Source organism: Oryzias latipes, chromosome 6 (assembly GCF_053564925.1).
Source record: "Oryzias latipes strain Hd-rR chromosome 6, Olatipes_Hd-rR_3.1".
Lineage (NCBI taxonomy): Eukaryota > Metazoa > Chordata > Actinopteri > Beloniformes > Adrianichthyidae > Oryzias > Oryzias latipes.
The window spans coordinates 27,441,722-27,456,849 of NC_136242.1; the positions used below are offsets into that span (position 1 = coordinate 27,441,722).

At 38.0% G+C, this 15,128-nt stretch overlaps 2 protein-coding genes across 4 annotated transcripts in view; one reads left to right on the top strand and one right to left on the bottom strand.

The window, feature by feature from the left end:
* ranbp10 (RAN binding protein 10) overlaps window positions 1–9,361 on the bottom strand; it is a 57,843-nt gene extending 48,482 nt beyond the window's left edge. Inside the window, exon 1 of one of the 2 annotated variants that reach the window (XM_011475864.4) lies at window positions 8,937–9,361. In XM_011475864.4, coding sequence (XP_011474166.1) covers window positions 8,937–9,360 — 424 coding nt within the window. In that variant the 5' untranslated portion in view covers window position 9,361. 2 annotated transcript variants of the gene reach the window in all.
* A 698-nt stretch (window positions 9,362–10,059) lies between these two features.
* tsnaxip1 (translin-associated factor X interacting protein 1) lies at window positions 10,060–14,500 on the top strand. Of its 2 annotated transcripts, none has more exons than XM_004069744.5 (9): window positions 10,060–10,250; window positions 10,325–10,436; window positions 11,409–11,549; window positions 11,661–11,754; window positions 12,117–12,313; window positions 12,430–12,571; window positions 13,325–13,458; window positions 13,611–13,724; window positions 14,170–14,500. In XM_004069744.5, the coding sequence occupies exons 1-9, from the start codon at window positions 10,195–10,197 to the stop codon at window positions 14,251–14,253; spliced, it is 1,074 nt and encodes a 357-aa protein (XP_004069792.1). In that variant the 5' UTR covers window positions 10,060–10,194; the 3' UTR covers window positions 14,254–14,500. The 2 variants fall into 2 exon arrangements, with proteins under 2 accessions (XP_004069792.1, XP_020559819.1); XM_020704160.3 differs by having other exon boundaries at window positions 10,340–10,436.
* The last annotated feature ends 628 nt before the right edge of the window (window positions 14,501–15,128 follow it).

Consider the following 15,128-nt stretch of genomic DNA (forward strand, 5'->3'; position numbering starts at 1 on the left):
CTCTGATCTTGCTTTGATCTAACACACAAAAATTCTTTTTCAAGCAAAAAAATGGTTTATTTTGAAAAGATTTCGCCTTCAAAAGCAGGTCAGATTTGCAAGTCATTATTATTTAAAAAAATACAAATAAAAAAGAAATCTGTCATAAATCCTTTTTTTGCTTATCGATAACATCAGCACTCCAACCTCAGTCTTTACCATCAAGAAACAGCAACAAGTTCAAAAGTGCAGCAAAGATGGCTGTGAATTTCCAGGAAAGCTGATATAAATGGATTAAAGTGACTCAGAATCACTAAGCTTTATGATTTCAGATTTCTTTCCAGCCATTTAGTAACTTCATTTCTAGAAGCAAACACAGAACTGCTCTCTGCACTCTGAAAGTGTGTCTTTTTTTTACCTCAGACACAAAAAGGTACACTTTAATATGGAGTCGAAGCAGCTGGAAACAGGGACGACACACTGGATTTGTTACATTTTCATTCTGAAACAAGCTGGAAAACACAGGATGATGAAAATTACGTGAAGGAAAAAAAAACCTGATCAGACCTTTAGGAGAAACACAAACAGAAGTGATCCAGCAAATCTAAAGGCCTTTTAACACTTGTTGACCAAAAACAGAACACTCCTTTAAATGATGTCTCCCTTAAGGAATCAGCTCATGTAACAATCCTAGTAGTTTGAACCCCCTTATTTCTTCATAAGAGTTTCCTGCCTTTATAACACAAACCCAAAATGAAGTCCTGTTAAGCAAGGTAACAACAATGAAAACATTTTCTGTAGGTTTATATTCATAATAACAATGGAGATTTTTAGCTTTATTAAACTTTAGCTGTTTACTTGCATTATATTTGACAGATTTTGAAAATGGATTAAGTTTATATTAAAGACCCCATCAGATGCAAATCATGTTTTTGGTGTTTTTAACTTGTTCTTGTGGCATTTTTCTGATAATGGAGGAAATGTTCAAAGAAAATTAAGCTCAAAATTGCATTTCAGAGTATTTCTTAATTCAAATCCTTGTGAATTAGGAGCAGACAAAAAAACGCAGTAGAAAAAGATCGTATTTGTTACTTAGAAAATACGCTGGGCGGGCCACAAGCTCATTAAAGGTTCCCTCCTTAATTTGTAAAAATGAATTGTGATGCTGCTCCTCTGACAAAGATGTCTGCTGTAAAATTGACCAATATTTTCACAGTATGTTTACCTCTTTGGTCAGTCTTAGCATCCATAATCCGTGTGCTGGATGTGTCTTTTCATTTACCTGATTATTTCATCAATGCTCCACACTGAAAGTGCACAGAAATCTCTGTGTCTGTCTGATCAACAACAGTCAAACCAACCAAACAGCTTTACTGCAGGCTTTCCCAGAGCCGGTCCTCTGGACACCCTGTCCTGCATGTTTAGATAATGCCCAGCTGAAACACACCTGTCATTTTCAGGTCTTTGTGAAGGCTGATGATGAGCTCAACTGCCTTTAAATCAGCTCATCTGTTTCTTCATGCGTGTGTTTTCACAGATTTGGTTGAAGCTATGCGGCTACAGTTGTAAGTTGTATGCATGTTTGTGTGAAAAGACAGAAACCGAGTTACCAGAGGAAGAGGAACTGATAGGATAGTGGAGTCCATGTGTGATTAGATCTTTAATAATTTAGCCTTAAATCTAAATTAGGACAGTAGCTATACCTGGGTTTCAGACGGACTGATGGTTAGTACCATGGAGCAGATTTTTCCATTGTTAAAGTCCCATATATCAAATCTATTAAAGATATGGGGCTTTTGTGGATAAGAAAGTTGCTACTGTTCTCCCGGGAAGGTTGGAGATCTGCAGCGAGACTATTATTTGAATGACTCACGCTGCTGAATAACACCTTTTATAATTGTCTAAACAATAGAGTACCGTCTAGAGACAAATCTGCATGATAAAGATCAGGCTTAATCAAGAATTCTGTCATTTCTGTACAGAAAAATCACAAATCGAAGAGATTAATGAGCCCTGCTTAAAATGAACCGGTACATGTTAAGAATAAGAATCCTTCTCTTTAGTCTCATTGGGCATCTTTGTTTAGGAAAGACTAGTGTCACTGCTGCGTTTTTTTTATGGTTTTATGTTTTACAATAGTTCTTTCTGGGTTGTTTAGTTAGTTGCAATACGCATTTTATGTCACTAGATGTTGCTGCATCCCAGCACATTCTTTCAAAGACAGTTTATACACTCACTCCGATCATCTTTTGATCCATTTTCCATTTTCAAGCGTTCCCATTGGTCTTTCAATTAGGATTATTCCATTTTTAGCCCAAATCAGAAAACCTGTGTCATTTTCTAAGACAGTTCGGGAAAAGCAGCAGTAGTTCATCAGAAATTTGCTTCTGATTAAAAAAAAAAACATAAATCAGAATAAATAAAATACTCAGAAATGCAAGATTAAGCTTCATTTTCTTTTTAAATGTCCTTCATCATCAGAAAAATGCCACAAGAACATGTTAAAAAAAACAAAAACATAGTTTTTTATCAGAATGGGATGGGTCACTGAGATGGAATAAATGTATGAAAAATATAAAGTAAACATAGTTTACTTAAGAACTAAGTTTAACTTTTTGCTTTAGGGTTAATCTAATTCACTCGAATAACAACTTTCACTAACCTTCACATTTTATAGGTTTTCTTTTTATTCCCTGCAGGTTTCAACAAGTTTAAAATCACTACAGCTTGAGACTAATGGAAAAATGTTTCATTTAAAGTTTTGCTCAGATGTTTGAATCTTCTTATCTAGATATGGTCGTCATGGCAACATAGCATCTGAAAAAATAAGGACTAGAGGTTTAAAGATTGAGGTGCCTTCCTTTTTTCATGCTAAAAAGTTGAAGATAAAAAATACATGAAATGTGTTTATTGATCAAACCTATGGCACTTTGTGTGATAAGTGATCCTATCATTCACTTAACGACTGGTTGGGTCACTCTTACCAGGAGATAATCAATAACTGCCAATGAATCTAGCCAACTCATCTTTGCAGAAATGTTGTGATTCAGCCCATTCAAAGCACTTCAAGTACTCTAAATCACTTGAAGCCTCTTTTTCAAAGTCAAGACACAGCATCACATTTCAGGACTTGGACTAGGCCACACCAACATCTTTGTTTTGTTCTTGGTTCAGTCAGAGGTGGACCTGGTGGTGCATTTTGGATCATTGTTCTGCTGCAGAACCCAAATGCTCTTGAGCTTGAGGTCACAAATGGAGGACATCCAAGGGTTTAAGAAGTCAGAAGATCTCATGTGTCCATTTACCTCAAGTCTTTCAAAGCAACTCAGCCCAGACCATACCAACACCACCACCATGTTTGACTGTCGGTGTCAGATTTTTTCCCTCTGAAATTATGTTTTTATCGACACCAAATGTAAAAGACTACTTTTCAGAAGAGTTCAAATGTCTCTGAATAGTTTATCCCAGAACCACACAGGGGGATATAGTGAATGACCTGCAGAGAGCTGGGAACAAAGTAACAAAGGCGACCATCAGTAACACACTATGCCACCAGGGACACAACTCCTGCAGTGACAGACGTGTCCCCCTCCTAAAACCAGTACATGTGCGGGCATGTCTAAAGTTTGCTAGCGAGCATTTGGATGATCCAGAAGAGGATTGGGAGAATTTCCTGGTCAGATGAAACCAAAATAGAACTTTTTGGTAAGAACTCTACTCGTGTTTGGAGGAGCAAGAATGCTGGGTTGCATCAAAAGGACACCATACCCACTGTAAAGCATGGGGGTGGAAACATCATGGTTTGGGGCTGTTTTTCAGCAAAGGGACCAGGAAGACTGATCTGTGTAAAGGAAAGAAGGAATGGGGCCATGTGTGGTCAGATTTTTAGTGAAAACCTCCTTCCATCAGCAACAGCATTGAAGGTGAAACGTGGCTTGGTCTTTCTGCATGACAACAATCCCAAACACACTGCCCGGGTAACGAAGGAGTGGCTTTGTAAAAAGCATTCCAAGGTCCTGGAGTGGCCAAGCCAGTCTCCAGTTCTCGACCACATAGAAAATCTTTGGAGGGAGTTTAAAGTCTGTTGCCCAGCGACAACCCCAAAAAAAAAAAAAAATCACTGCTCTAAAGCAGATCTGTATGGAGGAATGGACCAAAATACCAGCAACTGTTTGTAAAAACCTGTGAAGACTTACAGAAAATGCTTGACAGCTGTCATTGCCAGCAAACAGTATATAAAAAAGTATTGAGCTGAACTTTTGTTATTGACCAAATACATATTTTCCACCGTAATTTACAAATAAATTCTTTAAAAATTAGACAATAGGATTTTCTGGATTTTCTTTCCCTCATTTTGTCTCTAAAAGTTGAGGAATACCTATGATGAAAATGACAGGCCTCTCTCATCTTTTTAGGAGGGAGAACTTCCACAATTGGTGGTTGACCAAATACTTTTTTGACCCATGGTAAAATAGAAAAACCTGAGTCTGTTTTTTTCTCTGCGGACCACTACCAACTATCCAACAGACCGGTCCAGGCCCAGGGGTTGGGATCACTGGAAGACACAATCCAAAACATCTCATCTGGTCTGACATCCAGGCAACTTTTTTAGTCACAAACTGAACCCATCAATATCAACAAGCATAAAGCCAACCATAACGACTGTAGCTTTTGTCTTGTTCAGTGTTCTGGGTCTTGTTCTTATATCACTGAATAAAGCTCAGGAAAAACATCAGATTACTAAAATCATTAACTGTTAAAAAAAAAAAAAAAATCTGATCTTTTAACTGGAGTGTTTGAGGTTTTGAAGCTGGTGAAGCTGCAGATCAAACCACCGGCTAAATAACAATAAGAACTTCTCAGCTTTCTAAGCCACAGCTTTCCTCTGTGTTAGTCATACACGACAACAAGAGGCCTCCAGGCAATCCCTGTAATGATTGGCTCAAGTCAAACCTCATGCTGGCTTTGGAAGGAAAAAAATAAAACGAGGCGTTTTCATGCACACCAATTTCAGCAAAAGAGCATCACATGGCTCTGAAATGTATGACGCACCTGGAGTTTCTCTGTGTTTATTTTGCCAAAAGTTGTCATTTAAAGTACTGCCGTTAAACAGAGCCAAACCTGTTTAAGTTGGCCTGAAGGGAGAGCTACGATCAAGAGCAAATAGATCCTTGAGTAACAAGACCAAACCCTCCATCTTCATTGTTCCTTCAGAGCCAATGAAAACAAAAACTTCCATTATCTCCCCATTAAAAAAAACAAATTCTAAACTAGCATGTAAGCGACTGTGTGTTAAACTTAGAAACGGTCCATCTGTCAACAGATTTTATTTCTTTAGTAAATCAACCCAGCAATTACACAAATGGGTTATTCTTAGCTACAGGTCAACATCTAAGAGGAAAAATAAGCCTGTAATCTATTAAAGTCCCACTCCGATCATCTTTTGATCTATTCCAGCGTTTCCACTGGTCTTTTGATTGTGATTGTGCTGTTTTTGCCAAAAAATAAAGTTATTTTCTAGGACATAGTTTGCACAGAGCAGCAACAGATTATTAGAAATTTGCCTCTGAAGCAACGTTTACATCACCTTTAGCAACACGCGTTCAAGTGACCACTTTCAATGAAAAGTCTATGTAAACACGCATAAATGTGAGTTTCGGGGGGAGAGTTCAAAACTCTCATGTTCACACGAAACTGCACAAGTTTTTATAAACGTTTTTGGACTCTACATACAAAAGATGTGGCCTTTGAACACATATTGAAAGTTAAACCAGGTCGAACCAATCGGGGATTCAGACTTGGTTTGGACATATGGATGGCGTCCCTTTTTATACACGGAAGTGCTAAAATTCATCATGGATGGGAAATTAATAATTGCGGTTAGTGCCCTGCCGGAGTTCTATGATTCCAGGTTTTTAATAAATCGGAATAGAGCTGTGAAAGAAAAAGCCTGGAGCAAGATTTGTACCACTTCAACATTTCATACCAAGTCTCTCCCAACTGTAGGTGGCAGACATGCGCTGGTAAACAGTAGAAAAAGAAAAAGAAGAAGAAACCCCTCCCTGCTTAAAAGGTTGCTAAAAGGTTTCTGTTTATGCACTCTCCTGCTAGCTTAAAGCCCATCACACTCCCAAACTAACTTTTACAGGTGCAACAGAAATGGCGAGCAATATTGGAGCTATCCAGCCGTGCAGCTTTGAGCCAGATGCCAGCTTAGACGAGGAACACGAAGACAAACATTAATCTATTTGTCTGTAAGTGGACATATCAGAAGTAGGGAGCTAGTGACCCACCCAGCGTATTTTCTACATCACAAATAAGTTCTTTTTCAGACTGGATTTTTTTGTCCCCCTGATTTACAATGATTTGAATTAGGCCTGCACAATATACCGCAAATTTATCGTTATCGCAACATCAAGCTGTGCAATATGCATACCGCAAAAGACGGCGAAAATCGCAATAAATGGTTACCTTGACCCTTGTGCTATCCTAGACACTTTAACATTGGGAGTGGGGTCATCTAGACCCACTAGACAGTGCTCTGAACCTTTTTTCTTCAATGATTTGTGATCTTCACTGGTGTCCATGGATTACATGAAATCTTTCCACCTTTGTCATGGTAGGGAGAACACGTCAAAGTAAGGGGGGGGGGGGGGGGGTCATCTAAGATAGCACAAGGGTTAAATGTGCTAAAACAAACTCATGGCAGCTTGAAATATTGAATAAATGAAACAAATCCCTTTATGCATTTAACCAATCGGAAGGACCCGTTTACGTTGTTGATCAATCAAATGAGCCCTTTTATGTTTGATGTTTGCCTCCTATGTCGACAAGGGTCATTTGGAGTATAATTTTTATACTGTTGCATTGAAATGGAAATTATGTTTTTGGTTGGTTTGATATTTGTTTATATACCGCAAATTATATCGTTATCGCAATATTAATCACCAATATCGCATATCGCGAGTTTTCCTCATATCGTGCAGCCCTAATTTGAATAAAGAAATACTCAGAAATGCAATTTTAAGTATTTCCTCTAAAATATGTCCTCCATCATGAGAAAATTGCTACAATAACATGTGGAAAACACTAAAAAGACTATTTTCATCACAGTGGGTCTTTAAACCCTAACCCAATAAGAAGTCCTTTTTACAACATTGGAAAAACAAATCTACAAATAATAAGTTTTGCTTTGCGCTACTTAGTAGTGTTCAATAATCACACAATTGGATACAGAAATAGTGACGACTGAAACTGTTTCAAGAATCAAGCCATGTAAATAAAATCAATCAGATCCCAAAGTATGTTTTACAAATGAAGACATTAAGCAGTTCATTTGTCCTTAAGGATCCTGACACATTGATTATACAACAGTTATGGCTTAAAGAGGCCAAATTACTTGGTAGCAGCATCATTGGCTGTGTCGTTCAGTCATATTTATCTAAATGTGTGTGAAGTGTTTGTATGCGCCGCCGCTGAGACGAGCCAAATAAATCTGCTGGTGAACGTTAGCTCTGCTTTTGCACCATGAGGCCTTGAACAGAGGTGGGGGGTGGGGGGCACACTGGTCAAAATAGCATCCAAACCACAAGGGTGAGGTAGAGGAGCAGGATATGGAACTAGTACCAGAAGGAGGAGAACACCCTGCACACTCCAGAACAGACCCATCTATCTATGCGGCATCCCTGAACAATCCTGCAGTGTCACTTCATCTCTGCACTCCCAAGCAGACATGAGAAACTCAGCGTCCTACATAAACTCAACATGAGGTGATTTATCTTTAGCAACAGACTCCTGTGTGTGCCAGGACACGTGCACGGATCATTCTGGGCAGAGCACAATGATCAGAAAGACACTGGTTTTACTGGAACGTGTCATCAAACAGCTGTCCTGAAATACTGTCAGCATTGACCAAAAAAATAAATAAAAAAATGAATGAATATTGTGGTCTCCTGCTCGATTCATCAGCGCTGATGTGATCAATTATTCATTAAACCACCGGGGTGTTTCTCCAATTCACGAGGAGGTGTTTTTGTCAGGCGTTTAGGTTCTAAATCTGAGCATCAATTTGTGTGTCAAATCTCGTTGACCAAATACTCAGCTGTCGGCCATGAACGAGGCCCTGTGTGCTTATTCATATCAAACGGTTATAAAACTCTGTCCAAAAAGCTGATTTATTTGAGAACGTGGAGGCGCAGAGGCCTCCTGTGTGTCAGAAAAATACATAAAAAATGTTTCTCGAACGCTGTCCGTGAAATCACGCGAGAAAAGTCACAAAGCTGTTTAATATAGTTTTACAAACTGCATTTACACAAGTGTTATGACTGTTTGAAATAAGTTTTTTTGAGTCTATCAACTGTTTCAGTCGGATATTAACCCAAAAAAGGCAGCTATGTTAGCTCCGTTAGCTAGTTAGCCTCTTTGCTAGTAAACTAGTCCCATTTTAAAAACCAGAACACGTTAACGAGCTGCTGTTTAGTTAGGTATTGTTAGTTAGTGCCGCGGCTGTCTCCGCCGCTGCCCCGTTCTGTAGCTAGCGTTGGAGGCAGGCAGTCGGTTTACTGCGAACAAATGTGCGGACGGACTGAATATTGAACTAAGATTAGCGTCTCTGGGGGGTCATTTTGAGTTTGTTGGGAATCAAACCGAGTGACTGTCGGGGTTAACGGGTTCACTGTCACCCATTTGGGCATTCCTCTGCTCATTTGTGAAACAAAGCAAGGACAGGCAGCTCAGACTAGATTTACCAGGACTGCGCACTCACACTACATAATCGCACGCTGTGTGTCAGTGTGTGTGTGTGTGTGTGTGTGTGTGTGTGTGGGTGTGTGTGTGTGTGTGTGTGTGTGTGTGTGTGTGTGTTGACCCCCTCTCCGCAACAACAGTGACAGATTTGAGCTGAGAGCTCTCCGCTGCGGTGACTAGCAGACCCGTGAGGGATGAGGCAGCACTCTAACCTTTGTAATGCACCCGCAGGTTGTTCTGTGACAGTCCGATGTAGCTGTATTTATCCTTGGGGCTCCAAGATCGGGGCAAAGGGGTCTCTTCCTCGTTTACAGCCGGGTAGAGACGTTTTAACCGTTCGCTCAGCTCTCGCTCCTGGTAATTAAAAACAGAGTCTCCTAACTGCAGGCTTCCCGAGCCCAGCTCTGCCATTTTCGGCCTCTGTTTGTCTCGAGTCCTATTGTTGATTTCTGTGTATCCGAAAGCCCGTGTCAGTCTGCTGGAGCTGTAGGCTGAGAGTGAGAGGGACAGAGGGGAGAAAATAGCAGCGGTGTGACATCCCCGGATAAGCAACAGAATGTACTGTAGGCGAAAGCGATGCTCTCTGGGAAATGTAGTCACCAAAAGCGTTATGTTTATGGGGATGAATTTGGACATGACTACAATGCACTTTCAAGACTTTCAACTTTTCCAAAAATCTGGGAAATGTAGTTATTATTATTGTTAATGTAGTACTGATATAATGGTTAACTCCATAAAAATAGGTGGATTGGTTTTATAGATAAATAGAAATCAATATCATGAAATAATAGCAAAAATACGTTATTTATTAATCATATTAAACAAAATTGAAAGAGGAAAATGTGTAATTTCAAAAAGCACAACGGAAACAAGTAGTCGTATTAGGTGATACTAACATCATTACTGCAGTGGTCATATTTGTTTTTCAGTTAACATATTACAAAAAATAATTGTCATATCTGTTTTTTATTATTATATTATATTATATTATATTATATTATATTATATTATATTATATTATATTATATTATATTATATTATATTATATTATATTATATTATATTATATTATATTATATTATATATTTGTAGAACCCTTTGACAGAACAGTTAAATTGCTCTGAAATGGCTGAGATGGGCCCTGGGAAATCCCCATTAATCTGCGCAGCACTAAAAACGCTAAAACGTGAATAAATACATAGTATTATATTAAGATAGCCTTTTCAATTTTTAAACCATTCTCATTTCGCTTTCTGCTTTAGTACGTTTCTAAAAAAAATCAATCAGGCAAGGCATAGACGACTATTGAGGGGCTTTATTTTTTTCAAACGTAACCATGGAAACCCCACTGCGAACTCGTGTATTGCTATTTTGACTTCAGCTAAAAAGGAAAAACGCTTTTAAAAAGAAGAAACGTTACATTGTGTTTCTGTTTTTATTTTTATATATCTTCTTAATCTCAAGGTGTCAGATGTCTCTACACAAAACTATTACATTACCTCCTTTAATCCAAACAGAAGAACAAGGGTGAGTGGAAGTAGATTATGTAAAACATAATGATGCAAACAGAGGAGTTTCTGGACATTTTGTGCTTACTTTAGATCCTTCACTGGCAGAGTTCAGCAAAATACCTCAGAACTAAAAGTGCAGACATCTGAGGAAACTCATGAGAGTGCTGCAGATTTTTATGTGGAAAGACAATCCACTACACAGGTGAGTAAAATCTCACCTCCAAAAGTTTCGATCTAGTGGAAAAACTCTAAAGGTGCACACAATTAAATCATTTTAAAGGAATTCAAATTACTGCTAATTCATTTAATTTCAACTACTAATATTTGACGCTTACTCATAAATTGTGTTAATTTGAAAAAAAATGTGGAAAAGAATAAATATATATTAACAAAAATACAAGGACTTTTTTAAATAAAAAAACGACAGAAAGGCATCCTGTGTAGCTAATTGGAATTTGTTATTTCAAGTTTTATTCTAACATATGTAAAAAAATATGTATAAAAATATGGGCCATAGTAGCAGCTACAGTGTACACAAACCTGCTGAAAGCCTACAGGAAATGTTTGACCTCTGTCATTACCAACCAGGGTTACATTACAAAGTATTGACAGAAACTAAATACTTATTTTTTGCACTATTTTACAAAAAATAAAATTGAAATCAAACAGTGTGACTCTGAATTTTGTCTCTAACAGTTAGTGTGCCTGTCATTAACATTATGGACTTTTTTCATTTTTTAAGCAATCTTTTTTTATCCATGGTGTATGTAATCAGGAATCAGGAATCAGGAATCAGGAAACTTTATTGTCATTTTATCATGATAAAACGAAATTAGGCTCTCTGGTCCCGTGCCAGCCGTTTACATTCAGACATAAATAAATATAGTATAAATAATGATATCAGACTGTTACAGAGTATTGCACAGAAGTATTTTTCAATTGCACAATATGTTATGTTAAGTCAGTAAATTGTATGTATATAAGATAATATACTTACAATGTGTATTTTTTAAACATAGTGTGCTTTTCTTGACATATAGTAGTAAAGAAAATGGAACAAAACTTAATAAAAGAAAAACTGCAAGTCAGGGATTTCTGTGTTTCTCCCACACGATTTCTCCTTGAAGTCATTGCACTGTCAATGTGTGTGCATGTGTGTGTGCTACACTTGTAGTTCTGTTGGTCTGGATGCAGTTACTTGTACGCAGGTCCAGGCAGAAAGCCTGAGCTTCTGAGGCAGCTGGAGCGCCATGTGAACGTGGAACTGTGTGCTATCAGCGCACAAGAGCCCAAGTTTGAGGAACTAAAGCTGCAGGTGGACTATTTTTTATATGTTTATAAAACTACAGGAGGGAAAAAAATACTCCTAACTAAAGTTTGATCAGAGTTTGGGGATTTGTTTATCTCTTTTTTGCTTTGAGTGCAGGTTTATCGCAATGTTTTTGATCAGTTCATCAGTGCATTCACAACCTACCAGCCACTTCTGTGCACCATCAAAAAGGAATATGATAACATAATCGGTCAGTGTGTTCTCTTCATTGTTCAATGTATAGTATGAACAGGTTCGGTTTAAATAATACATTGATAGTGGGGAAGCAGATAGTAACTGCATATAATAATTTAGCAAACGTAATTTTCATTTTGTGATCTTATGTAAACAATAACGTTTAAATATCTATTTATAGGATGTGATTTATATAAAAAAGGTTTAAGTTCTATCAATGAAAGCAAGTAAAAGTTATCTTAATTATCTGGTTACAAATAAACTATTTTTCAGCATTTTTAATGTTAATCTCACTATTAATCCTTCACCATTTCATTCATTATTTTAATACCTTCATATTAAGACACTTTTTCTTAACTGTGGTATAACTCTATCTAGCTGGTCAACAGGAAGAAATCCAAAAACTGGCTCCCCTGCGGTCCCAGCTGAGGCTTGTGAAAGAAGAATGCGAGAGGAAGATTCGAGCACAATGGAGAGAGCAACATAATGAGATTGAAATGTTGAAAAGAGAGAAGCAGCAGCTGCAGGAGGATGTCCAATCCATGAAGGAGACAGAAAAGAACATGCAGACAGTGGTGCGATGTTCTCAGCTGTGCCTTTGTGGAGAAATGAGTCAATTTGTGTTAAAACAACTTCGCAAGGTCTGCTGGAGATGATGTGTTGTTCCTGCTGTCCTGTAATTCCGCTCAAGGTGGACCATCTGCAGTCAGAGCTCTCCCAACAGTATCTGCAGTACCGTGAGGAGCATGACGCTCGCCAGCTGCTGATCCGACAGCTCAATGACCTAACCGGAGCTTCTGTGACGAACACGCGTCCTGCAGTTCAAAACACAGGTACATGTGTGCTCACAGGTGACAGACACAAAGTCACAGGCAGGCGGAAAATGAAGACATTTTTTTTTAAAACTTTGTCTGATTTTTCTTCTAAAGTAAACATAGAATAGAATAGTGTAGAATAGAAAATTGTCTTGTAACCATAGCTGAATTTAAACAGAAGATAGAAAAAAGAACACTAAAAATACACTTAAAAAATAATAACAGCCATAATAATTAATGTCTAGTGTCAATGAGGTGTAGAGTCTAACAGCTGACTGGAAGAAAGATCTGTGACAAAGCTCCTTCAGCAGCAAAGTGCTAAAGTCTCTGACTGAGGGAGCTCCTCAGTGCACCCGTGGTCTTATGCAGAGGATGATGATGAAGAGGATTATCTATGATGGATTCCAGTTATCGTCTTCTCATCCAACACTGTCATAGACTCTAGGGGACATCCCAGAACCGAGCGAACTCACTGCACCAATTTGCTGATCATCTTCTTAAATGCCAATTAGTAACCTAAAAAACGAACCTCCAAAATAAAATAGAAAAATGCAAAACAAAGCAGTTTACAGAATTTAACAGAATAGATAACCATGGAAATGCAAACAAGTCAAAACTAAAACAAGAATAGACGCAAAGCCTTAATGATCTAATCTTTTCTTTTTTCTGCCAGTTTCCTAAATGACCCAGCCCAAACCTGCCTCTGTTCAACCGAATGAATTGGACTCAGTTGATAAAATGTGGTTTCATTTTGAATTTGCTTCATGAAAGATTTTCAGGGGTTGGAGCTGGAACTCGAGGCATGTCGTGAGGAGCTCACCAGGATCAAAGCAGAGTATCGGGATGCAGTTCCACAACACGACTGGGATGCCCTGCAACAAACCCACCAGCGGACTGTTCTGCAGGTTCTGGGTCTTCACTATCCCTCACTTCCAAACCTTTACACACAAAAATTATGTTTTATGAAATTAGAACTCTTAATTTTCTGACTTTAGAACCCATTAACATGGATAGTTTTTACATCCTAAATCCTAATCAAGTTTGTTGCGTTGTCCAGCTAAAGACTCTGCAGGGTGACTTCAAGTTGATAAAGAGTGAATACGATACCCTGCTGGAACTCCATAAAAGTGGCAACTTGCAGCCCAAGAACCAGGTGTCAACCTCTGTGCAGGTAATGTGCTTTATCGGCTCTTGTCTGGTTTGTCTGGTTAAATCTCAGCAGGTTCAATCTGATTCAAACCAAACTTCCCTTAAAAAATCATGTAGTTCAAACAGTTCCTTATCTGGGGCGGTGATTATTATCCTATAAAAGCTCTAACAAGGAGGAAAAATGTAGAAATAGGGGCCATAACTTGTCCCCTGCTCTACTCCAAATGCACATGGCGTTTAGCCTTGGCTTCCCTTTGTTCACTTCAGCTCTTTGGTTCATTGGAAATCCTCAGCAGATGAACTAAAATCCTTGTTACTATGCCAACCGTGGTTCTGGTGATCTTTGACACCTGTCAAACAAACTGGACCATCAGTGGAAATGTACAGATCAAGCTTGCCAGTGTGAGTGCACTTTTTCAACAAAATGTTCTTCTTAAAGCTCAAACCAGTGGTTTGTTCTTTTCCAGACGGAGGTTCATGTGGATGAAGAACAGGAAACCAAACCAGAACAGCTCAATAAGCTGATCAACCTCCATGACCACAAGGAGTAGCAGGCTCATGAGTTCAAATTACATCAATATATTCACACAATTTAAACACACACAGTGTGTTGCTTCAGAGGGGCGTGAAATCTATGCCATGCCTTTTGTAATTGTTTATTATCTTATCTTAATTTCTTTTTTTTTTTTTTGCTTTCGGAGTCTCTTCTTATCCACAAGTCCTGCATCATACATACACTTTTCATTTCTATTTAGCACAGCTCAGAAGTACTGATTAAAATGACTTTTTGCAATTTGATTATTGAATTCTATCTTTGCACTGCAACCAAAATATGATTTTTAAGAACCGAAAATAGTTTTACAAGAGTGAATTTAAACACTAACAGCATGGTGTGTCTCAAAAACCAGAGAAACTGAAAACATTTTCCTAATAAAATCAAATGTATATACAAAATTGTTCCAAATGTTTCCTGGGGCCCAGGACACAACTGTTACATCCCACCAGCCCACTGAACAGCAATAACTGGCTCCCTATTGGTTTCCTAAACCCACATTACGACCACACTCAAATTCCTGAGCAATGTTTTAAACTAAGTTAATGATAAAAAAAGAAAAATTAGGGGTATTTCAGGAATTTTTGTGGGTTTTAGGCTGACTCCGTGGCTCTCACCATACCATCCACTAACTCCTAGTTTTCTGTCTTACTACTTTATGATGTAACATTTAGATATCAGTTGTTTTATGTAATTCATGTTCATAAATTTGGACAGAAGATTAATTGTGACTTTTGTAAACAAAACAAAAAAACAACAACAAAAAACACTGATATATTTAAATTGTAAATTTTGATTTTCTGACTTTGGGTAAAGAAATATTTTTAACTATTACTCTTTGACATCTATATACAGGTATCCCTATTGTTAGTG